General features: G+C 41.3%; 1 protein-coding gene across 4 annotated transcripts in view; it reads right to left on the bottom strand.

Annotated features, from left to right (window-relative positions):
- Nucleotides 1-26,256, bottom strand: part of HEMGN (hemogen) — a 46,774-nt gene that overhangs the window by 5,588 nt on the left and 14,930 nt on the right. For 2 of the 4 annotated variants that reach the window (XM_064490334.1, XM_064490335.1), the window contains exons 2-3: nucleotides 4,881-5,027; nucleotides 2,870-2,963 (exon numbers count right to left, since the gene is read on the bottom strand). In XM_064490334.1, the coding sequence (XP_064346404.1) occupies nucleotides 2,870-2,963; nucleotides 4,881-4,980 (194 nt within the window). In that variant the 5' untranslated portion in view covers nucleotides 4,981-5,027. Of the gene's footprint in view, nucleotides 1-2,869; nucleotides 2,964-4,880; nucleotides 6,097-11,471; nucleotides 11,936-26,256 lie in introns of those variants that run through there. The other 2 variants (XM_010977476.3, XM_064490336.1) reach the window with 2 other exon arrangements.

The raw sequence follows: 26,256 nt of genomic DNA on the forward strand, positions 1-26,256 counted from the left end.
TAGATCTCTATATGAGGGAATTTGAGTAATATAATGTCCCATGTTCTTCCTGGTAGTTTTTCAAAAGATACAAATATGTCTGTGTGACCTAAAATTTAATCTGTACTCTGTGATTTATCAGCTGTATGATCATGGGCAAGTCACTTAAATTCTCTATTCCTTGGTTTCTTCACAGGTAATGTGGAATAAACCAACCTCACGTGGTTGTTGTAAGAATTGCACATAATAACTTACATGAATCAATTATCCAAATAGAAATTAGTACTCTAATATTAATATAGGAAACATTTCCTATACGTGTTAAGTAATTTACTTATTGTGTTATCACATATAATCTTTACATCAACTTATGAGGTAGATACTATTATCTCCATTTTGCAGATGACAAAACTGAGGCACAGAGAGATTGAGTAACTTGGTGAAACTGCTAGGAAGTGAGGGAGCCAGTCTTCAAATCTAGTCATTCTGGCTTTGACAGCCAAGATCTTAACCGTTACACTCTGCCACTTCTCTCTGGAACTACAAAGGTTTCACTGTGCAGTGTGTTGCAGTGACAACAGCCCTCAGTAGTATAGAGATGTGTCACAAGAGCAAGGCCAGCCAGCTGCCAAGAGGCTCACCAAGGTGTCATTCACTTCAGTGACTTCTTCAGCCTTGGCCCCCAACCCAACGAGCACAGAAACCCAATTCAATGAGCATAATGAGATCAGCTCCATTTATGAGGGGCAGAGCTCATCAACCAGCTCAAAGAGATGAATATGTAAACCTAAACACCAAATTTTATTTGTTTTGGTTTTGTTCTTGTTTTTGTTTTTGGTGGGGTGAGGTAGGCAGAGGGAGGTAATTGGGTTTATTTAGTTAGTTTTAGAGGATGTACTGGGGATTGAACCTTGGCAAACTAAGCATGTGCTCTACCACTTGAGCTATTACCCTCCCCAACCAATTTTTAAATGAACAGTGAGAAATGTAAAGTCACAATACTTGGGCTAACAAATAAATGCACTCTTTCCCTGTAGCAAGTACTTGGGAAGCCAAGTAATGATCAGAAAGTTGCTTGGTGAATATGGACTTAGGGGAGCTAATAGCGTATTCTTCAACAGAGGTACTTGCCAGAGGACCTAAGGATAGAAGTTTCTGCTGTAACATATATGCATTCCTGAAAAACCTCTCTGCAAAATCATACACTAAAAGTTACAGGCTTATGGGGGAAAAAATCAAGTTGGGGCAAATGACTCAAATCTTATGCAACTTTTTAACACTAACATAAGCAATAATTGGTACAGGGGAGAGAGATCTTGGATAGCCCAGACAGGCAGTTTACTATGGCTGGAGGCTGCCTCGGGGATTGTAAAAATGCACAAAAGCAACAGTGTAAATGCAGGCTTTCAGCACTGAGATCATGCAAATAAGGGTGGCACTCTGAGCCAGCAGAGCTGCCACTAAGTTGAGCAAAGGAGGAAGTGCAACCTGCTACATGCAGAGATCTTTGCGAGGCTGGTAATGTCCTTCTCTAGGGGTGGAGCCCGGCTGCAGGCTGAAAAGGATCCTATCTATACAGCAGCCAAGGTGAAGGCTTTTTCCTTCCTGCTGAAGGCTTTAATTCTATTCCCACTATGCTGGCTTCTTTTTGACTAGGAAAAAATTATAAACGAACACAACTTCCACATTATACTGACATCATTCTCCTATTTACCAGTCCTATGTAAGCTAACTGGTGTTGTAGAAACACGTGTTCTAACAGAACAGCCAGTACTCAGTCCACAGTAGGACTAGGTGCTTAAAATACATACCTGCATAGTATGTTTTTTTTTTAAATGATGCCTGGAAAATTGCTTACCTACATTATTTTTGCCATTGAAGGAAGAAACATTTTTGCAATAAGGAAGAAATACACATCTAAATCTTAATCAAAATTTTTTTTAAAAAGAAGAGTGCTTATTTAGATCAGTGGTTCTCAACTGGGAGCAATTTTGCCTCCTCTCCCCCAACCCCAGGAGAAATTTGAGAATGTCTGGAGACAGTTTTGGTGGTCACAACTTGGGGAGAGGGGAGTTCTATGGGCTTCTAGAGGCCAGAGATGCTGCTAAACATCTTCAGTGCACAGGACAGCCTCCCATACAAAGAATTCTCCTACCCACAGTGTCAGCAGCGCTGGGGTTAAGACACCGTGGCTTGGATGCTGTCCTTTGGCTCCTTGGGCTCCCATTTTCTATCTCCAAGCAAGCAATACCTCTGTTTTCATAGTCATAGTCTAAATGGATACAGTTAGATGCTGCCTAATGTATAATCATGTTCTTGTACTCCCTCTCTGAGATTACACACAGCTGACTGGGGCCATTTAGGAACTCCCAAACTCTCATCACTCATTTGCACACAGTGTTTGGGTTTACTCCATGGAGAGTTAGCCACACTCATTCAAGGATTTTACTAATAGAAAGCTTGGAGAACAAGCTTGGTCGGGGGTGGGGGCAGGGGTGTCTCTCCTCAATGGTGTCTCCCAATTCCAACAATAAGATGCTTCTATGGTTATATTGCCAGGATGGTTGGACACCAGGCCTCTCTACAATACACATAGTTTGATCGCCTGGTGCTTTAATTAAAAGAGACCAGGGATACGATTCTGTTCCCACTACTGTACTAGCTGTGTGACTTTAGGCAAAAGATTTAACCCTTCAGAGACTTGGTTTCTTTCTTTCTTTCTTTCTTTTCTTTCTTTCTTTCTTTCTTTCTTTCTTTCTTTCTTTTCTGTAAAATAAGGATAACAACTCCCGATTTATGGGATTGTTGGAAAAATAAAATACAGTATGTAAAAGTGCTTAGCATATGCTTGGTAAATACCAGTTCCTTTTCCCTCATGGGGATACCGTACCCAAATTGCCATTGTGAAGTTTGCTTTTCTTGTGCTTCAGCTTTCCTTTTTCTGAGTTGTTCTCTGTTTCGCAAATGCCAAGTTCCAATGACTTCTGTAGGATCAAAATAAAAGTTATAGGAGATAGTTACGGATTGCGCATAACAGCAAAAGAGTCATATAGCAAAGTGGCAGAATCCCTATACTGGGTATCTAAGTTTTTCTCCTAAGTTTTTCTTTTGAGGACAAGGACTATATCTTATTTATCCCTGTGCCTCTAAGGAATGCCTGGGAACAAACATTTAGTCAACATTTTTTAAATGAAAAGGTCAGTATTTATACATAAGTATGCAACCAACCTATTAATTTCTTCCAAATATTGTGCATATGGTGCAACATAGAAGAAAAAAATCAGCCATGTTCTGCTGTCCCACACATTGTAATCTGTTTTCATTTCATTCCTCATATTCATTTAGTCCTTGTATTACACAAAATTGTAATGATAACACACCACAATTTAATCACTTATCAACCTAACAATGTATCAGAAATATTTTCCATCATCTAGTCTTTATAATTATAACTTTAGCAACTACATGATACTAATCAAGTGGATATATTCTCATTTATCAACTCATTCCACTTGTCTTGAATATTTAGGTTGTTGCCAGTTTTCTTTTTTTTTTTTTGGTTTTTTTTTTTGCCATTTTAGATCAAACTGTAATGAGTATTTCATGCATACAGGATTTTTATTTTCTTTTGGAATTTTTTCCTTAGGATGATGTTTCTTTAAGTTCTTTGGAATATAAAAGTTATTATCAAGAAGGGTTCTGTTGCCATCCAAGTTTGTGAAAAGTTGAAATGGGTCTTTTATGTAGAACTTCTTAGAGCCTATGGAGTGATTGTAAATGTGCATGGGGATCCCCAAAAGAGAATATGTCCCTTGGACCATGGCACCCTTTGTTCTTAGGACAGAAGCTCTTTTTTTTTTGTTTGTTTGTTTTTGTCTTTTTGAGGGGAGATAATTAGGTTTGTTTATTCATTTATTATTAGTTTTTTTGATGGAGGTACCGGGGCTTGAACCCAGAACCTTGTGCATGCTAAGCACTGCACTCTACCACTGAGCTATACCCTTCCCCCGGGACAGAAGTTCTTAATGGTGAACTTGGATGGCGGAAGAGTATTCCTTTATTTTTATCAATCTCCAATTAAAATGAAAGGACCATATCCTTCAATTATGAATGTAGGTAACAAACAACGATAAATTCTAGCAGTGTGTGGCTTTTTCATGAAAAGAAATTACAGATTTTTTTTCATATCACATTAGTTATTGCAGATACCTTAAAATATCATTTATTTGAGATAATATATTTGATTTGATACAATGGTTATTAACTCCACCACTGGATCTTGTTATTTAATGCATCTATAAAGAAGCATATGTATTACTATATCACAATTCTTATTTTGATAACTGTATCTTAATATAATTCTTTCTTTTGTAATTCTATGTATTTAATTTTATGTATTTAAAATATCTAGTCTAAAAAGGGGTAGAGGTTCATCAGAATGCCAAAGGGATCCATGGCATAAAAAAGTTTTAAATCATTGTCTTGAGGCCTAGGGTTCTGCAAAACATTTTGAGAAATGCTGCTTTAGGATAGATCCAAAGATTAAGGTCAGTGAGCAAAAGAATAAACACTATTATATTTACTATCTATCGCCAGATCTCTTTCCAAAAGTTACACATTTATGTTACCAAATAGGTAAAGTGTACTTGTTTTACCACAACCATCCAGTAGTGAGTGTTTTCATTATCTTTCATTTATATATTTTATTAATAATTTATTTATTACTTCCTTGTATTTCTCTGGCTTATTGGAATCTTAGCACCTGAAGCCACCTCAGAAAATTATAGAGCCCCAGTTTTTCCCACTTAATATATGAACATACCCAATTATGCCCCTTTTTTGGCCAGGTCCATAAAAAGAGGAAAATAATCATAGCCCAAATCCTTCCCAACAGCCACTACCTCTTAAGGTCTCTTCGTTACCTGGAACATGCTTCTCTTCTTGATGAGGATCAGGTGTCTGATGAATCATCAGATGAGATTGGTCCTTTTCCAAATCCATCTTGCTGCAATACCTTCTTGCTATTTGGTCTGACTTCCACAAGAAGCCTTTTTTAAAGTGTCAAAAGTAACTAACAGTTAAAAACACACACACAGACACACAAGTTCACTTGTCACTTGACTTCCCGCCTGAAAGTTTTATCTGGTTGGACCACAGCTGCTGACTACTTCTACTTTGTTTATCGCACTGCACAGGTGTGAGCAAGGAGCATGGCTGGTGCTCTGTCCTCATTCTCAGCATAGTAGCTGGTTATACAGGGAGCCCCACGGCCACAGGCTGATACGTCACAGCCTCCAGTACACAAGTCATTTGGCTCTGTCTGCTAAGAAGTGCCTGAGTCTGGTGTTCCTTTTTACATACAGAGGTGGCATAGTGTAGAAAGAACACCAGGTCTAGCAGCTAACCAGCTCGATGTCCTTGAGCAAGTCGCTTCCCCTTTTTGTGACTCTCTTTCCTCATTTGCAAAGTGGGTAAATAATTCCTGACTTGCCTAACTCACACAGTTCTTGTGAAATTGAACATAATGAAGGTGAAAATTATGAAGATTTGAAATTAATCTTACATTGTTTTCCTGCATATGGCATTTTTTCACCTTAATCTTATGCAAAGTGATGGAAAGCTTTGTTATAAATGCTGTTAGACTTAGATAATAGACATAAAGAACTAAATTAGGAATTCAAAGCAAATTTGGACCCTCTTCTGCTCACCTGATCATTCACAGGTGACTCAAGAACTAGTGAAATCCACTGTGACTCATCCAGGGAAGGTCAAAAAGCATTTCTTAGTGAAAATATCAGCACATTTTGTCACAGAAATGAAGTTGAAACCAAAGGAATCGCCCATCTCCAATCGGTCACCCCATTTATGAAGACAAGGAGGCATAGAGGACGAGGATTGTTCACCTAAGGAAGGAACACTGACCACCTCCTGCTATGGGCAACCAGCCTGTGAGAGGTAGGCTTAATGATGGGTCTGGAGTCAAAGACTGAACTGAAGAGAGTCTGAATTCCAGAGTTGCCACATTCCCTAATTCAGTGATTTTAGACAAGTTAGATAGTCTTGGAGCCCATTTACCTACCTACAATATGGGACAATATTGGTAGGTACTTTGTGGGGTTTGGGGATGATTGAATCAAATAATCCACGTAAAGCCTTTTATATGTGCCTGGCATATTGAATACATGGTACCTAGTATATTGAACTTGTTTAACAAGTGTTAGGTGCTGTTGTTAATAACAAAAATATAGTGAACAGATTTTGGTAAGCCAATTCCCAGTTTAAATGCACTAAAGAAACTCAGAAAAAAATCTGAAGGGAATCCTTTATAAAAAGAAAACCTTTACAATGTGAATAGATGCTCCCTACTTCCATAAACTCTTAAGGCGTTAGAATTGGAAGAGCTTCCTAAACCGTCTAGTCCCTCCCCCTATTTTATATGCAGAGAAACTGAGAACCAATAAAGGCAAGGATTTAGCTGCCCCAGGTTTTCTTACTTATTGCTGGTAGCAACTGTTACTTATAAAATAGGTCATCTTTTTATGCTTAATTTTACCTGGGTATGAGAATGTATGTGTGATATGAACTATGAGAGAAGCAAGCTTTTCAGACACACTGAAAAGTACTGAGAATTATATAACAAGACACTCAAGTGCCCACCATCAAAACTTAATGCGGGGAGGGAATATCTCAAGTGGAGATTGCGTGTTTAGCATGCATAAGGTCCTGGGTTCAATTCTCCGTACCTCCTCTAAAACATAAATAAAAATAAATAAATCTAATTACATCCCTCCCAAAAATAAATAGATTAGAAAAAAAACTTAATGTGGTTTTTAATTACCAGATCCTAAGCTCTAGCTTGAAGTTTCTCAGTTCCCCCAAGTCTTTCTTGTAAATAAATCTCTAAAAATTCAGATAATATCAAGGAGTCCCTATTCAAAGGAGTCCTGTAGGGAATGGAAGGCATAATTTGTCATTTGTCTCTTGATAATTTTTGGATTTTCAGAAACAGGGTTTTAAAAATCAAGTACAAGTAGCTTTGAAGATTATAAAAGGCGTTTTATAATGTAAACTGGTATTTTGAAAACTAGTCCCTTTATTTGAGATATTTTGTTCTTACTGATTAGGTTGTTTCTTATGATAATGAAATAAGATAGCATTTTAGAATACCTCTGGGGCACCTTACCGAAGATGCAGAATTACTTCTTAAATACAATTATCCTTAAAGCTTACAACACCGGGTTCAACGATTCAAACCTTCCTGAATGCCTACTCTGCGCTGCATACTGAGGAAGACTGTCAGACTTACAAAGGTGGACGGATGTTGGTCTCTGAGTTCCGTGTACTGTAGGTTCATAGAGATATGCACATCTTTATTGGAAGGAAGTAATATTTAGATCCTTTACACTTTCCTAAGTTGCACCCTTCTTAAGTTGACTCCACCCTGCCGCATGTTCCAGTATCTTAGGAGCACAATATTGAGGGACTATATGAGGGTGGGGTCTCAAGTTAACAGTAATGAGGGAGCAATATTGGGTGGAGGGGGCCAGTGGAGGGAGTTTGGAGCAAACTAGATTGGAAGTCAGGCAAGGTGTCCCTGGTGTGATAAGCAAGCCACAGCAGGAACTTGTCTGGGACAAAAATAGCCGCGCACTAAGTTCAAGCCATAGTTCATTGTCCTTTCCCCTCGGTAGTAAAGTCTAGAGTCATGACCAGAATGTGAGATGTTAGACATTAAAGGCTGGATATTTTTAACAAAAGTTGCCTTGTTCCAGAGTACTTTGCATAGATACATGAAACCTGCCTCTAGGCCCCAAACTCTGAGAGGTGGTTACCACTGCTGATGCACCTATCTGTCCCCACAGTATAATCCAGTAGGAGGCTTCGCCCAGAGTGGTCCCTATAAACACCCTCAATCCTGAATGCAGGGCCGGCCTCGTGGGCGTGCAGACTGTGAAAGTACTTTATATACTCAGAGCAGCTGATGCTGCCATGACTGAATAATAGTAATAATGCCATCATCTGCTCCAGGGCTCTTTCTGCTGTCATTCAGTGGCACTGACCCATGGGCTGGAGATATAGCAGTTAAAAGATAAAAGGTCTCTGCCCTTACAGAGCCTACATTCTAATGGAAAGAGATAAACAATAAGCAAATAAATAAAATATGTATCTGATGGTGATGAGCACTTTGAAGGAAAGTGAGCAGGGAATGATAGGATAAAGAATGAGGTGGGAAAGCTGATGGTGGTTGCTATTTTAAGCAGGGTGACAGTTGAGCAGAACTGGAGGAGGTGAGGGGCCAGCCAGGCTGCCATCTGGGAGGACACTGCAGGCAGAGGGGCACTGGCAAATGGCCTGAGGCGAGGGAGTAGTGGGAGGTGTGTTCAGAGAGGCAGCTTATTGCCCCTTGTAGGGATTCATGCTCTGATAGAGATTAATAGTCCTGGGATGGTTTTGAAGAGAGGAGTGATACCCTCTAACTTATATTTTAAAAGGATTATTTTGCCTACTGTGTTTAGAACAGACCATGGGGAGAGAGGCGGAGGTGTAAGCAGGGGACCAGTTAGAAGGATCCTGCATAATCCAGGTGAAAGATGAGTAAGACCTGAACTGTGACAGGAGTGGTAGAGCAGTGATCAGACTGGAGTAGCTTACAAATTAGGTGTAGAGTGAGCGATAAAGAGTCAAATACTCTAACAAGGGTTTTGGTCTGAGCGACTTAAAAGATCGTTACCATTAACAGAGGAAGACTGGGAGGAGCAGGTTTGCAAGAGATGATCAGGAGTTTAGTTTCAGACGTGCTAATAGATTAGGGAGAAAACAGCAAAGGAGTAGCCAGTAAGGTGGAGAAAAACCAGAAAAATGCAGTTTTCTGGAAGCCAGGTGGAAAATGATGTTTCAAGGAGGAAAGAGTGATCAATTGTGTCAAATTCTGCCAATAGCTAGAGTAGAGAAAGGATTGAGAGTTGTCCTAACAATTCATTTCCTAACAATTTAATTAATTATGGATTGGAGCCCAGAAAGGCTAAGTGACTTGGCCAAGGACAGGCAGACAGGACTAGCTATATAATTTGCAGGGCCCTGTCCAAAATGAAAATGTAGAGCTCCTCTTGCAAAAACTATTAAGAATTTCAAGACAGCTACAGCAGAATATCAAACCCAGCACAGGGCCCTATTGTCACAAGGGTTTCCCTGAATCTCTGTGGCCATCTTATAAAATAGCTGTTAGTATCCTCATTTTTCAGATCAAGACAGTGGTGCTCAGAGTGGAGAGTAATTTTATGGGGGTCACAGTGCTAGACCAGTAGTCTGAGCATGAAACCTGAGCCTGCAGCCTCCAAGTCTGGCCTTCTTCCTACCAGACCAAACTAGGTATCGAGGGAGAGAATTGCTCTCCTGCCTCTTGATCCATCTGGAGCAGGTACTGAGGCCATGCATTTCAGAGGCCTGACTGAACTGCGCAGATGTGGGAGGGAGGGAAGCACACCACTAAGAACTCCTCCCTGGGGCTCTTTATGATGGGAGTGAAAAGGGATCACTGGATATTACTTAGTCAGAAACGTGAGCTGGTAAAAGTACCCCAAAGCTAATGTAGTTTTAGGCTATGTCAATAGAATTATAGCAATGAGGGTTCTCAGAGTCCTGCTCCACTTTGGCTTGTCATACCATATGGGGAGTGTTCTACTGTGAAGACCATGTGAACTGGTATTTGAAAACGCGTGGGGAAAAGAGCAAGGGATTTGGGGCTCTACCATTTCCTAGCTGTGTGATTTGAGTGGAAATCGCTCGATTCTTTCTGATCCTCAGAAAAACAGAGAAAAAGTAACTCTTCACAAGGATACTGTGAGGATGAACGAGATCATGAGAGCTTTTTGTAAAATGAAGAGCACTGTGCAGATAGGTGTGAGGTGAACTCGGGCAGTGTTGATAGTATGATTAGAGCACTCTAAGGATGCACCGGGGCATTTTCCCAGGGTGGGTGGAAAAGTCAAGAAAGGGAAGATATAATACACTTATGTTTCTTAGTGTTCTTTCCTTGCCAAAATACTTTTTCAAGGCTTTTGAATTCTTTTCAAACAGTGGATCAAGCTTTGTTTTCCTTAGTGAGGAAGGAGAGTTTCTGGTTTCCTCTCTCCACAGTCTGTTGATGCATGATAAATAAGCTCTGTCTGTGCTAAAACAGATGCTGCTCGACACATGCAGATAACACACTCTGTGACTTCAGAATGGCTGTAACCTGACTTTCAATCTCATTTGTTGTGAAGTCCCTCCTCCGGCCTCCTCCATCAATATTGCTTTCTATTTCTTAATGTATAAACAATAAGGATCTGTGCATAAACATTGGTGGGTGGTCATTTATCTAGGGAAGAACAATTCTGCCCCCACCTTGAGCCCCCATTGCATCACTATCCTCATGTTTCTGAACTTTCGGAACTAACAGTGTACTCTCAAGTCTACTGCTTCTTTTTCCCCACATCACATCTTCATTCCTTGCATCTGCAATTCAGTTTTCTCTTCCACATACTGTTCTCTCATAAGTCATAAATGACTTCCCAATGGCCAAGTCCGGTGGTCCATTCTCAGTCCTTGCTCTATGACCTCACTGTTGCTCATGAGTCCTCTGAGCACTTCGGTCTCTCTATTCTTGGCTTCTATGGTAATGTGTTCTTCACCCTCTCCCTCCTCTTCTCCTCCTCCTCCTTCACACACTCCTCTTTCACTCCTCAAGCCATGGGAGGTACTTCCCAAGGACGACTCCCTGATCCTTTTCTCTCTTACTATTCTTAGAAGATCCAACTGTATAGCTTTCACTATTACCTCTATGCAGAAAATTACCTGAGTTCCAAGATCACATTTTCGAGTGTCTCCTGAGTATCATTCCTCACCTGAATGTCCCACTGCACCTTAATCTTAGCATAGCAAAAAGCAAATATATCTTCCCCCTAAGAGCAGTCTCCTCTGTACTTTATTTCTGCTATTCTTAACTATTCTACTATAGAATGGTAGCACCATGTTCCTGGCCATCAGTTCTAAACTTTCAGGGCTGTCTTTGACCCCACCTCCTCACTCTGCATTCCACATCCAGTAGAACACAGTTCTATGAGTTCATTCTTCCTAGTGTCCCACATGCTCACCCCCTCTCTTCCTTTCCCATACCATCATCCCAGAGGGGGACCTCAGCTTCTCATTGGAAGTATTGGAAAAGCTTTCTAAGTGGTTTATTTGCTTCCATCTCCCCTCACCTTCCCCAGATCGTCCTGCACAAACAGCTAGAAATTCCCCATATAACTGGCTCTGAACTGCTCTCTACCCTGTTCAGAATCCTGTAAAGTCTCAGTATTACTTGTAGAATAAAGACTAAATACATCGGCCTGACTTTTAAAGCCAACTTCCCAATTTTCCCTCCCATCACTTTCTTAAAAAACCCCAATGTTCCAATGAAATCATGCCACTTGCCCTTCCTGTTTGGCCTTGACTCTTTCTAACACCCTTACCTTTACTCACACCTCCTGGCTGTTCAGTGCCCTTCCCTTGTGTCCGCCCATCCAGATGGTGAGTGCCTCTGTCACAAAGCCTTTGATGATGACGATGATTATGATGTGTTAGCCACTCTACAAACACATAGTAGGTATCTGACATGTTACACACATTATCTCATTTAGTTCTTCTAACCAATATTATCCCCACTTCACAGATAAGGAAATTATGGTGTAAAGACGTTAGGTTACATCCCAAGGTCGCATGAGCTTCGTAAGTGCCATAATTCAGGCTCAAAACCAAGGCAGTCTGATTCTGAAGGCCACAGATTTAACCATTCCTTTCTACTACCTTTTCCTACATAGAGGTAATCTCTTCTTTCTGAGCTATAGTGACAACTGATCTGAGCCTCTATTATGGTAAATATCACATAATTTTAAAAATTTTATTGTTCATGTGTACACATCTTTTCTATAAGATTCATTCAGCAAACATTTATTGAACATTTATTTCTTGCCAGCCCCTCTGCTAAGCATTGGAGGCATACAGAAGAATCAAACAGGAGTCCTTTCCTCCAAGGAACTCAGTCTGAGGGTAATAGACAAACAAGTAAACTGAATTTAAAATATAATACAGAATGATCATTTTAATATCAATGTTTCCAAATGTTCTGAGAGTAGAGGTGGAGTGTTTAATTCTGCTGCCACGGAAGTGGAAAAATAAGGATATTATACTGTGTATCCTCTGGCTGTAATTCTCTTTATTCATAGCTTCCTTGGAATGACTCTGCATTGGTCAACAAGTAGAGCTGGGAAAATGAGGAGGCCCTATGTGTGTATCACAGTGTTTTGGGTTTTTTTTTTAAACTTTACAGTAGTGTTAAGTTTTTCCCCTTTTATTAATTTCACAGAAATAATAATAGCCAATATTTATTGAACATCTGCCCGCCGTATCCCAGACACTGCTCTAAGCACTTTAAATACAATAATTCATTTAGTCTTTATGTCTTTTAAGGTAGATACTATTGATATCCCTGTTTTGTAGATGAAGAAACTGAAGCACAGGCATTGAACCTGTTCCCTAAGTCGCACGCTTAGTAAGTGGCAAAACTGGGTAGTTTGGATCTAGAAGGCCATATGCTTAACCACCCTACTCTCCTGCCTCTCAATTCTACTTCTTTCATATTTAATAAAATAAGGTAGCAATTTGTTTTCTTTTTCGATCACCTCTCCCTCCTTTCTTCCTCCCTTCTCTCTCCATGCTCTCCCTCTTTCTGCAATTTGTTGACTATCTACTCTGTGCCCCAAAGTATGTGGGGCCCTGGGGGTACAAAGGCAAATATGCAAAACAGTGTATGTGGAAAATGAAGGGAACACAGAGGACAGACATCAAACCAAGATGGAGAGACGAGGTCAAAGCAGTCTTCCTGGAATAGGTGATTTCAGGCTCCGTTTGGAGGCTGAACAGGAATTCACTGAGACCACGCAGCCAAGCTCAGAGGAACAAACACAGCCTCTGGAGTCAGATCTAAGTTCATTCAAATCAGGTTCTGTGTGGCCTTGGGCAAGTTACTTGAGATCTTCCAGCCTCGATTCCCTCACATATGGAATGGGCATTTTGACACCTACCTTTCATGACTATTATGAGAATTAAGAGGGATGACTTTTGGAAAGCATCCGGCATACAGCAGCCCTTAATGCTCCTGCTGTCATTACTGATTGTTCATAATCTCAATAACAAAAAGTGAAACAGAGCGACTAAATAATAAATCCAAGCAAGGCGTGAGAGTTGTTTTATAGATACAGAACTGGAAAGCCAGAGAGGGGCCAATGTCACACAGGCTTAGTGGCAGTTCCAAACTGGAATCCAGATCCTCTGAGAGTTCTACCATTCTCCCTTCCCCTGCCTGCTAGTCCAAACATTTCTGTCTACAAGCCAATCTACCTCATCCCCTGGCTTAATGAAGTATTTCCCAAACTTTCCAATTACATCCCATCTTTGTGATTTTTTGCCATATTCTTGTAATAACATCTTCGGTAGTGTTATTTACTTAATGTTTTTCTTCAAATAAGCTTATTTACTAGCAGTATTTAAAATGGAAATGTTCTGTCACCATTATAAATGGAAAATCAACAATATCACCTGTGAAATCACAGGTTTGTGGTATAACAAATGATAATTCTTCTAAGGCACATTAAAATACTGAACTATTAAAATAGACAATGTTTTATCTGAAATTATCTGCACTGTCCCAAGTGGAATGAATGCATACCACCTCTCAGGAAATGCTGGCTTAATCAGTGAGTTCTTTTCATTTCACAGAACTTCTAGATCATGTCCAAATTATCCTAAAACCAAACTGCCCTTTGCAGTGACTGGTTTATAATTTGAAAGGGACAGAGCAAGAGACCCAACTCATTCCCTGGCCTGCCATGGACCCACTGTTATTCATATCAGATACTCTCCACAGGGTATCAAGTTGAACAGTAACCTCTCCTATTTCTGCTCTTTCTTCACCCCTTGGAGTTTTAGCTACTCTGGCATAGAATATGTACTAAGACCTAACATGATGCTTTAGTCTTATTTGTTTGGAAACTTCAACTCCCTGCTTCCAGCAAATTCTATCCCCTGGACTTGAAGTTTAGAGTTAGAATGACCTAGATCAGTCCCTGCCTGAAAGGAAACACTGCTGATGCCTGATGCACTGCAGCCTTCCAAATGGTTTAGACCCAGTGCCTGCCAGGGGCCTGGCACAAGGTGTGCATTCAAGTGAACGGTCCTCACCTGAACCAGTTGAGGTCAGGGCACTCTGGCTAGAACTGCCGCCTCTAGGTGGACATAAATGGCAATTGCACCATTCTCACCTGTCAACTAGGTTGTGAGCCATGGCTCCAGCACTTTCCCTTAGAGGCAGCCTGCCTTGCTCCCTAATTCTCTGACACTCTCTGTTCCCCCTCCCTGCAAGTCCCCCTCTGGGTGAGTTAGCATCAGGGATGTTTGCATACCAAACACTAAGCTAATTGATATTCTGTCACAATCTGTTCAACAAATGTTAGGCTTTTTTGTATTTCGGTGTGTGTGTGTGTGTGTGTGTGTGTGTGTGTGTGTGTGTGTGTTTTGCTGACACTTTGGTTGTATTTTTAGCCAGGTTGGAGAGGAAAGAGAAGGAGTTACTTCAGCAGGCAGAAAATGGATTGCCAGGTCTTTTCTCCCTGGCGTTCTCCTAAGTGACTGTGAGCACCTTTAACAGATGGAGCTCAGGATGTGATCAGATCTGATTTTATCAGCATGGATCCTGGGCAAGTTCACTGTCAGGATGAAGACTTCCTTTGTGCTTCTTTATGTTCTGTGTCGTCACCCTTTATTGTTAGTACTCTCATGTCATTTTAAGGAAGCCAGCCCTGCTCAGCCATGAGAGATACCTGTGTGGGAGACATGCAGCAAAGTCTGATGTTCCCCTGGAAGAAAAAACGATCCAGGCCTGTCCCAGAACTGTGTAATGAGCCCTCCCCTCCCCATCAGCAAGAAGCATATCTTATTCTTAAGTGTCAGAATGTTCTTGGCAGTCAAGACAGAAATTCAAACAAACCCAGACAGAATAGCCATCTTCAGAGACTACCAGCATCACCCCGAATTACCCATAACTCTTCTAACTGATGGGCTTTGTCTTTCTGATGAAAATAAAATAGGATGTTGAACATTATTATTGCCACAGTCTTTGTTATTAAAATTGGGTGCTATACTTTGCTTCTCAGGAAACAGTAATAGCAGCAATTATCACCCTGAAGAGTGTGTGGTGCAGCAGACAGAGCCTGGACTCCTGGATTAGAAGATAAGTAGGGTATCTGCTTCCACAGAGCTGCTATTAACTTCTGTTTTCAGCCATTTCAGACGGGCATACAATGCTTTGTTCTCATGCAAGGAGACTGGACAGAATTATTAGGCAGAATTTATGTAACTTGGCCCACCCAACCAAGACAGACTTTCTAGAAAGTCCTACACCTCCCCTGATCTGTGGAAAACTCCATTCCCATATCCCACCACCAAATACGGCACCCACATGGATTCAGTCATCTCTCTGAGGAGGAATGAGGAGAACGAACCTTCACTAATCCAGTCAATTTAATTCCCCTTTAATGGGAGTTAAATTAAGATCTCAATAATACATGATGACAGTTCTGCTTTCTAGTCTTGTAAAGAAATTCTGCCTTTAGCTCTAAATTCTAGTTATCCCTGGCAGAAGAAGTGAATAATTGATCAAGTAACAGAGTTGCCATACAGGAGGGGGTAGAAGTGGAAGGAATAGACTGATGACTAGGTGATACAGTAAGTAACAGGCTTGAGACTTTTTGGTAAGTCAGTCAGGGATGCTTGACTGGGCAGGAGAGCTATTTGTTTGGGAAATTACTTGCAAACTGATAACTGTACTTTACAGAGTTACGTGAACCTAGGACACAGTAAACACTAAATTTCATAAAATTTCATAGCTGGAAGAAATTTTTAATGTCATCTAGTCATATTTCCCAAAAGATGTCTGAAAGCCCTGTATGGACTCAATTTACTAGTAAATGTTTCTGATTTTTTAAAATGTTTTTAAAGAAAACCCCATAGAGATTTTTTTTAAGTAACACCGTATGTTATATTTTTGATGATTACTTCACAACCCCACGATAGTCACCACATTTCTATGGGCCTTTGCTCAAAACATGACCTTGGGCAAGTTGCTTCCCTTCTCCGGATATTAGTGTCCTTCTTGACAAATAACAGTCCCAGCTCAGTTCTGCCTGCCCCTTAGGGTGGATAACAGACTCAGTCTTGGTAACCGCAAGATATGGTGTCTTTTCTAAAACATAATAGGTGTTGCTACAGGTTCCTACAGTCCCTCACCAGCAACATCCCCGTGCTAAGCAAGAGTAGCCATGTTTCATCCCTCTGCATCCTATTAAGATGTGTCTCCTCCTCACCTGTAATTCCCCCTACAGAGTTACCCACAAATGCATTTTCCAAGGGGTCCTGTTTTTTCTTTTTTTTTTTTAATTTTTTTTCAGTTGAATGAATTTTATTTTATTTTATTTTAAAGGGGTCCTGTTTTTTCATGAAAGACAAGGGATGGGCTTGTGCGGGTCGCAGCATGTGGAGGGAATGAGCAGCAAGCATACAGGGAGGTTTTCAGGGGGCACAGCTGAAAGCCTCTTGCTTTCCCCCACATCCTCAGCTACCAGGGCCACTTGTCCATAGGCTTCTATCAGCGTGGGTGAACCCTAAGGAGCGTGGCAGCAGCAAACCACGCAGAGGACCCTCATCGTCCACATTTTCGGTCACAGCAGAACCTCACAATGGCACAGATTGTCGTTCGTCCTAACAGGCATTTAGTAACTGTTTGTTGTGAGTCAGGTCCTGTGCTTGCCACCGGGGGTAAGAGATGAGTCAGATGTGCTGCCTGCCCTTGAGAGCTCACAGTTTAGTGGGAGAAAACAGACTCGTGTGTGTCATATACAGGATGTGTTGTGACCAAAGCCCACAGAGTGTGTGGGCACAGTTGATAGGTCACTTAAGTCTGTCTGAGGGTCCAGGGTAGGTTTCTCAGAGGAGACAAAATTTAAATGGAACCTTAACAGGGGTGGAGAAATTCCCCTGGGGTTGGGGGTTATTTCAAACAAGGGGAGCTGCAAGCATACAAAGGCACAGGGATGTGAGAGGACACCTTGGTTCTTGGCACAGTAACAGGTTCTTGCTCCACATCAGGGAAGGGAGAGACCTGAAACCAGAGAGGAAGCTGGGGGCCTGAGGAGAAGGCCTTTATGATGTCATGGGAAGCCACTGAAGGGCTTTAGGGAGGAGAATGTCATGGTCAGGTAAGGTTCTTAGAGCACTTTGGTGGCAGTATGGGGGCTGGGTGGGAAAGAAGAGAGAAGATAAGTTCACAGAGGGCATTAAAGGAAGGGTCAGATTCTAAAGAGATTTAGAAGGTACCCTTGATTATGAGAAATTCTAAGAGCTCTGGCTCAGGAAATTAAAAGAGAGAGAAGGCAGTATGAAAATTTAGTGAGGGCCCACAGGTAAGATGACAAGATATCTTACATCAAGCAAATCACACCTTGACTGCAGTTTCTTGACTGCCTGGCCAAGATAGCTATGTAATGTTTGTGGACAGGAGGTCAAAAGCTTTCATTATAAATTATTTTTATAGCTACAGAAGTGGATTCAGCAGATCTGGCTGGCTAGGCCAGTATTCCCCTCCTTCCTCTCCTGCCTAATGTGTCTTAGCCCCAAAGCCATTGCTTCGTCAAGGAGGATGCCCTACGCAGATAGAGTAAGGCCACGTTTTGGTTGAGGATAGACAAATAGCTGTGCCAAGATCATGATACGAAGTCCTGCCTAGATCCACTCATTACCGCTGAGAACCACACAGCGCCCAGTTCTCGGCTGCCTGTGGCTTACAATTACAGAACACGCGTGGGGTGAATTTCCAGAAGAACTGATATTTGAGCTAGGTCATGGAGGGAAGCTGAGGGAAAATAAGTACATTAAAATGATATCCTACCTGGTTTGGCCTTTTTTTAAGAAGTACACCTACAATGTTCTAAAGCAGAACTTTCTACAATGATGGGCATGTTCTTCTGTACAATCCAGCATGGTAGCCACCAATCACATACGGCTATTGAACACTCTAAATGAGGCTAATGTGACTGAGGAACTGACTTTGTCATCTAAGTTTTATGAATTTAAATTTAAATAGCTACCATGTTGGACAGCACAGCTCTGGAGCCCACTTAGCAAGCCTAAATTCTGTTTCACATGCTCATCCTCTGCTTCATTCTCCTTATGACTCATGCCTGTCTCTGTTCTCATCTGCCTAGACCCTCCAGTTTGAGATACTAATTGACTGTCTTCTAGCTTCCAACATTGGTCCTGTTTCCTGGTTACTGATTTCCTCTCTTATCACAGCAGAAGCCCAGGTTATTTTCCATTTGACACATTCCTTAATACTTCCCCAACCTGTGCCAGTGTGTGGGTCTAGATAAAGTAGCTTCGGAGAAGCCTGTCCTGCCACACTGGGCTCTTCACTAGGCCTTATTCACTACTTCCCTTCTTTCTCTTGGTTTCTTTTCCAGGCCACTTTAACCAGCCAGTTAGTAACCTGGAACATTCTTTGATGTTTTCCCTCCCTGACAGCTTGAGTCAGAGGATGGAACATTTGGGATGGAGGTGTGTGTACTAGGGGCGGGGAGGGAGGGTTATTACTGGATTAATGAACATTTTGATTTGGAAATAGGTGACGGGCCCCATCCTGAGGCCTTTTCTGTCAGGCATTTTTAACTGTGATTTATATACAGTTAGCAATATTGATAGATGGATTACATTTGTGGATGGAAAGGATAGATTCAGGATGCAAAAAAGGCTCTTGATCAGCCAAAGCACTGGGCCAAAATTTAACAGGTTCAAATGTAATGATGACAAATCTCAGATTCTGTTTTGGGGTCTAAATGGCCAATTGCCTGAGTACCAATGCATGGTGTAGAAGACTGGGCAGTTTTAGCTAATTATGAATCAGTGATGGATAACAAGAAAGGCAATATCCCCTTGGAAAGCACTAATAGAATCACATCCAACAAGAGAGTTCACATCCATAACAGACCTGCTCAAGGGTGTGGAGAAAAGAAAGCCCTCCTACACTATTGGTGGAATGTAAATTGGTGCAGCCACTATGGGTAACAGTATGGAGGTTCCTTAAAAAACTAAAAGTAGAGTCACCGTATGATCCAGCAATCCCACTCCTGGGTATATATCTGGAGAAAACTATAACTCAAAAACAACACATGCACCCCAATGTTCATAGCAGCACTGTTTACAATCGCCAAGACATGGAAGCAACCTAAATGCCCATCAACAGATAAATAGATAAAGAAAAAATGGTGTATACATATATAATAGAATATTACTCAACCAAAAAAAGAATGAAATATTACCATATACAGCAACCTGGATGGGCCTAGAGATTATCATACTAGGTGAAGTAAGTCAGACAAAGAAAGACAAACATCATATGATATCACTTATATGTGAAATCTAAAAAAATGATACAAATGAATGTATTTACAAAACAGAAATAGGCTTACAGACATAGAAAACAAACTTATGGTTACCAAAGGGGAAAGGAGGGGGAGGGATAAATTTGGAATTGGGGATTAACAGGTACTTACTACTATATATAAAACAGATAAACAACAAGGATCTACTGTATAGCACAGGGAACTATATTCAATATCTTGTAATAACTTATGATGAAAAGAATCTGAAAAAGAATACATATATATGTATAACTGAATCACTTTGCTGTACACCTGAAACATTGTAAATCAACTATACTTCAATTAAAAAAAATTAAAAACAAAACAAAACAAAAAACAAAAGAGACTTGCTCATTTCCACCCTGACCGGACCATGCCCGGATCATTGTTTCAGGTTTTGAGCACCTCTCCTTTAAAAACAAAAGTGGGGGTCGGTATTGATAAGCTGAGTGACCACAGTGGTAAAGGGACTAGTAACCTGTCATATAAGGACCTGGGACAGTTGGGCTTTAGAAGAGCAGACCATGGGGACAAGGTCACTGTCCTTAATCTCTGAAGGGCAGTCACAGAACAAAGAGCAGACATGTTCTACATGGCTCCCGAGGGCAGAAAAAAAGCAAACGAGTGAAAACTTGACCAGATTTCAGCTCAGTATGAGGAAAACATTTCCTATGGTCAGAACTATGATTTGGGATGATTTTAACCTGCAGAGGCAGAGTTTGGTAGAGACCCTGGAGAAATGATGTTAAACATGCCCCAAAGCGAGTCTGCTCAAAAATTGATCGTCTCCGCAGTGATGGATAGCTGATTCAAAATGTGTAGGCTGGATGTGCGCTGACCCCGCTGAGCTTACAGGTTCTATATTAAGTGTCACTTCTCTCATTCTAGCTCAGCATTCTCGTTAAATAACCTTGGCTCCTTGTATGTGAAAAACAGGTTTCGTGCACAGAACCTCTAGCACCAAGCAGAATGGCAACATAATTTTAGCTCCTGAGCAAAACGGGTGTCACAATAGCGTCGGTACAGTGTGCACATTAACATTTGAATATGCTGTATAATAAGCGTGCTAATTACCCTGAGAAGAATACTTGAAGAATAAAATAAGCTGTGATCGTTAGAGGAGGAAGGGGCTAGCAATTTATGGCATGGCTGCTGCTTGCTATTCAGAAGTACATGACAGCTCTCATCACAGGTAAAAGGTAATTACTGTGATTATAAAATGTAATGACAGTGGCAGGAAGTGATCAGAATTTTATTGGAAATAAGATTGTGGTACAGTTTTTTTTTTTTAGACACATTCAGATTTAGTAGTAGTAAAAATGGGTCTCCAGTTGGGTGGTTGGTTGGTTCCTTCGGGCAGTTTAAATGTGAATCCATGGCTGTGTAACTAAATTCAATTTTGCAGGAAGTGGCCGACCGAGTTTTCACGGGAGATGAGAAGCTGGCATGGGGAGGCCTCGGGTTGGACATAGGGACCTGACAATCGCCTTGTGCTGGGATAGGAGACATGATAGGGAGCTGGCAGGCGTCCCACACCTTGGATGACCTAGACCAGCAGTTCTCAAAGTCTGGTCTGCAGACCTCTGGGGGATCCTGATACTCTTTCAAGGGGTCTATAAGATCAAAATTATTTTCATAATAATATTAAGATGTTATTTGGCTTTTTCATGGCTTCCTATTGTATGACTCAGCTTATATGAAATGTCCCAAACAGGCAAATCTATAGAGACAGAAAGCAGATGAGGAATTGGCAGGGATGAGGGAGGCCAGAAGAGGGAGTGACTGCTTAATGGGTTTGGGCTTTCCTTTGGTGTGCTGAAAATGGTCTGGAACTAGATAGTGATGGTAGTTGCACAACTAAAGAGGCTATTGAATTGTATACTTTAAAATGGTTAATATGGTGAACTTTATGTTTATGAATTTTACCACAATAAAAAAACTAAGACCAAAAAAAAAAAAAAAAGACAAAGAAGAAGAAAAGGTTCCACATTTATCTGAGAGGTTCTTCCCATCCAGACTATTAAAGCTGCTTGAGGGTTTTCTAATCCTGGAAGTTGTCTTCTTTGCCAGGTCTTTCAATAGCTGCAACTCTGAAAATGTGTGGCACATTTTTCTTATTCCCCTAGCCTGCCAGGCCCTTTCAAACCACTTCTTTAGACTTTGCCTAATGCTCATCTCTCTACTTGAAATAGCCTTTCTGTCAACCTGGAAAGCTACTACTTGTTCTTTGAAGTCCCTCTAAAAGGACATTCCCTGGCTGAAATCTTCCTGGGCCTCCACTCCCAACCACAACCCAGGAAGGTTTGGTCCCTTCCCCCAGTCCAGGTTTTTACAGTGCTTTGGTCACATTCCTTACATAGTATTCCTGATATAATTTCTTGTCACTTTGTATCACAGTTATAATACATTACTTTTATTAATGTGTCTCTCTCTCTTAAAAGGTGACTCTTAAGAGCAGGAGTATATTCTTATTATTTCCTAATTATTATTCCTTATTATTATCCTATAATTATTACTTATTATTCCAGTACATACACCCCTCTCCACACACACGCAAAACACACAAACACACACACTACACAGCTCTCCAAATATTTGCTAATTAACAACTTAAAGTACTTTTTTAAAGGCTTTACAAACATTGACTCATTTAATTCTTATAACCTTATATACATTTTATAGATAGTTAAGCTGAGGGAGCAAAACTTTAGGGTATGAAGAGATTTTGACAGCAAAACTGTGGGATAGCAAAACCATGTGATGGCACCTGGTGTCAAATTTGGCACGTGGTTGCTGCTTAGTAAAGGCCTGTTTACTGTTTACTAAAATGGCCAATAATATTTTTTAAAATGGCCAATAATATTAAGTAAATGAAAGAGATCCATTCTCAGGATTTGTTAAATGTTTCCATATATTTCGGGACCTCATAGAGTGTTAGAGCTGGGAGAGATCTTGGTTATCTCTTCATGCAAGTTGGAGATAGGGCATGGGAGCTCCAAGGTGATCCCTGGAAGAAATATGGAGCTGAAGCTTAATAAGAGAGATCAGGTGTAGGGAAGGAGGTCTCCAAGAAGCAGAGAGAGTGTATAAGATAATTAAGAGAGAAAATTATTCAACCAGCACTTAGGAAACCCCCTACCCCCAAAAAAAAGGCCAGAGGAAGGCAAGAGAATTAGGAGATGGGAGAGTCCCAGAGCAGTGCAAGGTGCCCCAGGGCATGCATTATCATCAGAGGATATACGGAGTTTCAAATCAAAGAGCACTTCAAGGCTTCCCACAAAAACCAGCTGCAGTCTTTTGTCCCGTCCCACCCAGAGAGAGCTCCCCAGAGGCAACGATTGCTAACAGTTTTAGCTGTTTCTTCTGATGTTTACCTCCATTTTATAAACACATGATCTGTTCTACTTCTTGGTTTTTACACTTTAGACATGATCTGTTGACCTCTGTTATTGGAAGATTAGGGTTTTGCTCTCTGGTACCTTCTCTAAAAGCCAAGTAAGTGGGCACTAGTAAACTGGAAACCAAGTGACCCACCTAAAAGGGAGGCAGCTGCTACTAAGTAGGTTATTGCCAGGGAATGCCGCCTCATGTTGGCCAATGTGTCAAAGTATGTTCACTTGTAAGTAACTAAAATACGACTGGAAAACTGACTTATCAATGAAGCTCACACTAGAAGTCCAGGGTAATTCAAGCTTCAGGGTTGGTTTGATTTAGCAGAACACCAATGTCATTACAGCTGAACTTGATTGGGGGCAGGGCACAGCTCAGCAGTAGGGCGAGTGCTTAGCATGCAGGAGGTCCTGGGTTCAATTCCCCACTACATCCATTTAAAACAAAACAAAAACAAAAACGAAAAGCTGACCTTGATGTGAGATGGGCAAGTCCCAGAGCTCCTCACCCATATCCAGACAGATAAAAGTCACTTCTGGAAGCCTCTCTCTCGGGACTCCTAGCAAGCCTCTGTTAAGCTGGATTGGATCTTGTGCCTCTAGTGGACACCATGGGGTTCTGCCCAGGTCCCCTCTTCTGGGAGGACACATCCATTCCTCAGCTGCTGGGAATATTCTTGCTCCTCACCCTCAGGAAGCCACTTCCCCCAAGCTTTTACACCCCATCCCAGGGTGCAGCCCCCGGCCAGTGACTGACTGATGTAGGAATACAAAAGCCTGGCTCCTTTACTTTGGTTTGGGACAACTCTGAAGGACCATCCCCATTCTCGAGTTCTGGCTAGGATAAGCTGAGGCTTTGGTTGTAACTACATTGCACCTACTTTGCTGGTCAGTTCTCCATGCCCACCCAGCCTTCACGTCCCCAGAGGTACATATCCCGAGAACACACCTCAGTAAACCCTTTTCATGCAACTCTCCATCTTGGATTCTGTTTCCAAGGAACCCAGTCTTAAGATAGTGCTTGTCTTTGAATCAATGAAGGTGACAAAAAATAGGACTATGCTGATGAATTAGGACTAGTTTGCAAGCGCTGTTCTAGAACCATGGGTGAGATCGGCCTCTCCCAAACCACCTAGGCTGAGCCAGGGAGAATAGGGACTGGAACAAAACTTTGAATTGTTAATGAAAAAGGGAAGAATCATATTTTGATCTTTTAAGAAAAGCCAGAAACAGTTCATGTAGAAAAACAAAAACAAAAACAAAAATCCTTATGATGTTTTAATATCAGAAACTAATTGAGATATTTTTAAATACTATGAAGAGCCAACAAGACATGGTCCAATTGTTTGAGCAGGCAGGTAGCTAGATATGAGCAGAGAAAGGGGGACACAGACCAAATGGCAGGAATTGGGCAGAAAGGAGGGGCACAAGCCAAATGAAGGAAAACATACATCATGTAAGCACTAGGGGTCCTGGGGCAGAGAAAGAAAAGGAGGAACCTTTGGGCTGATAAGGGGCCACACCTTTTGGCCTGGAGACCAAAAAAGAAAGGTGAGAAAAGGCAGGAATTTCCAGTGTCCGAATGTAACCTTTTGCTCCTTGTGCCTTCATTTCAATAAAATTAGCCTTGCAGATCAGAAGTACCCATCAGGCACTGACGCCATGACACTTTCGATCCAGACTAAACAAGGATAAAAATCCCTTCTCCCTTTGGGAAGGTGGAGTTGGGATGATAATCAGGAAATATGACCCCAAGTCCTTCCTTCCTCAATCGATATTCCGCCCATTCATTTTTACACCCTATGTAACTAACTTTCCAAAGAAACACAGGGCAGCCGCTCACCTGAGCCTGCAGGCTCTCCCCTTGAGAGTGTACTATCCATCATCCTTTAATAAATCCTCGCTTTACTTTTTTTAACCACTATGTCTTATCTCTGAATTCTTTCTGGGATGGATACAAGTACCTGGAATACCTGCTGCATCCACCGGCAACACAATACTGGCCAGCATTTTAGCAATTTGCAAACTTGGCCAGAGAGAACGCAGGCGTGGTTTGTAGTTCCAGAGCGCAAAGCTGTGATTAACAGTTATCATGAAGTCAAGCTCTCCAACAATTTCCTAATGATGTGAGCAATATAAAAATGGAATGAAGCACCTCAGAAGGTGGTGAGTTCCTTGGCACTGAAGCCCATTGTTTGAGTCTTGTTAGAATTTGAACTATATGATCTTTGAGTTCCTATTTATTGATATCCATATAAAGTGCCATGTATTCATAAAACATCACTGATACAACCTCCGCCTAATATCAATAGCAAAGAGCACTGGGATTGCACCAGTGGTTCCACTGAAACACAGCTCAACTTCCTTTTCCTGGAAAGCACTCCACTTGACTCATCACTTCCAGATACTTCAGTATCAAAGAAATAATAGGTGACAAGAAAATCATGTGATTCTTTGCCCTGTTCTTGTCTTAGATACAAAAATGTCACCAGCAAATCCTTTACAGATTTCACATTATGATACCCTTTGTTGCTTAGAAATTAGCATTATATTCTAGCATGTCAGAGCTGGAAGCATCTCAAAGATCATGCAGTCTTGCTTTCATTCAGTGGGAGAAGACAGAGAAGAGAAGGAACCCACCAGAATTACAGGGTAAAGTGAGGACCAGGACCCAGATCTCGGCACTCTCAGAGCAGAGTTCTTGTTGCTGCAACCCAAGCAGCCCATTTATTGTCATTCAGCTGAAATAACCGCCTATCATCCAGCTATCCCAGAGTGACAGGACTTACGGGCTAATGGACCTCACAGATAGTAGGTAGCCAGGCTCTGTCCTTTTCAGCACTCCAGAATTCCTAACCATTTATAGAGAGAGATTATTTGAATCTGTTTAGAGGGTTTTTTTTTTTAAGGTAATATGCTCACATGGTCCCCCCAAAAAAGTAAGCACTGAGAGTGTCATTCCCACTTCTCCTTTTCCTCTTATCCCCTCCTACAGGTGATTTCTCTTATTAGTTTCTCATAAACTATTATGAGAAATTTGAAGTCAATTCCTCTGATTCTCAAAATGACCGAGTAGGGTAGGATATTTATTCACCCTCATTTCACCTATGAGGAAACCAAGACTTAGGGAGCCTCAGTGAACAAAAGAATGAAAAATTAACCAAGCTGAAACTCAGTGTTCTTTCACAATGTTACTACCCTTTTAATAACTCTGTGGTGTGTGGTAAGGGCTTAGCTACTAGGCACAGAATGAAAGGTACAAGTGGCCCTGGAAGACAAGCTGAGCCACTGAACCAGGGCTCCTTAAATTTCCTAACAGGACAGAGCCTGCAGAGGGACTG

This window comes from Camelus dromedarius, chromosome 10 (assembly GCF_036321535.1).
Source record: "Camelus dromedarius isolate mCamDro1 chromosome 10, mCamDro1.pat, whole genome shotgun sequence".
NCBI lineage: Eukaryota > Metazoa > Chordata > Mammalia > Artiodactyla > Camelidae > Camelus > Camelus dromedarius.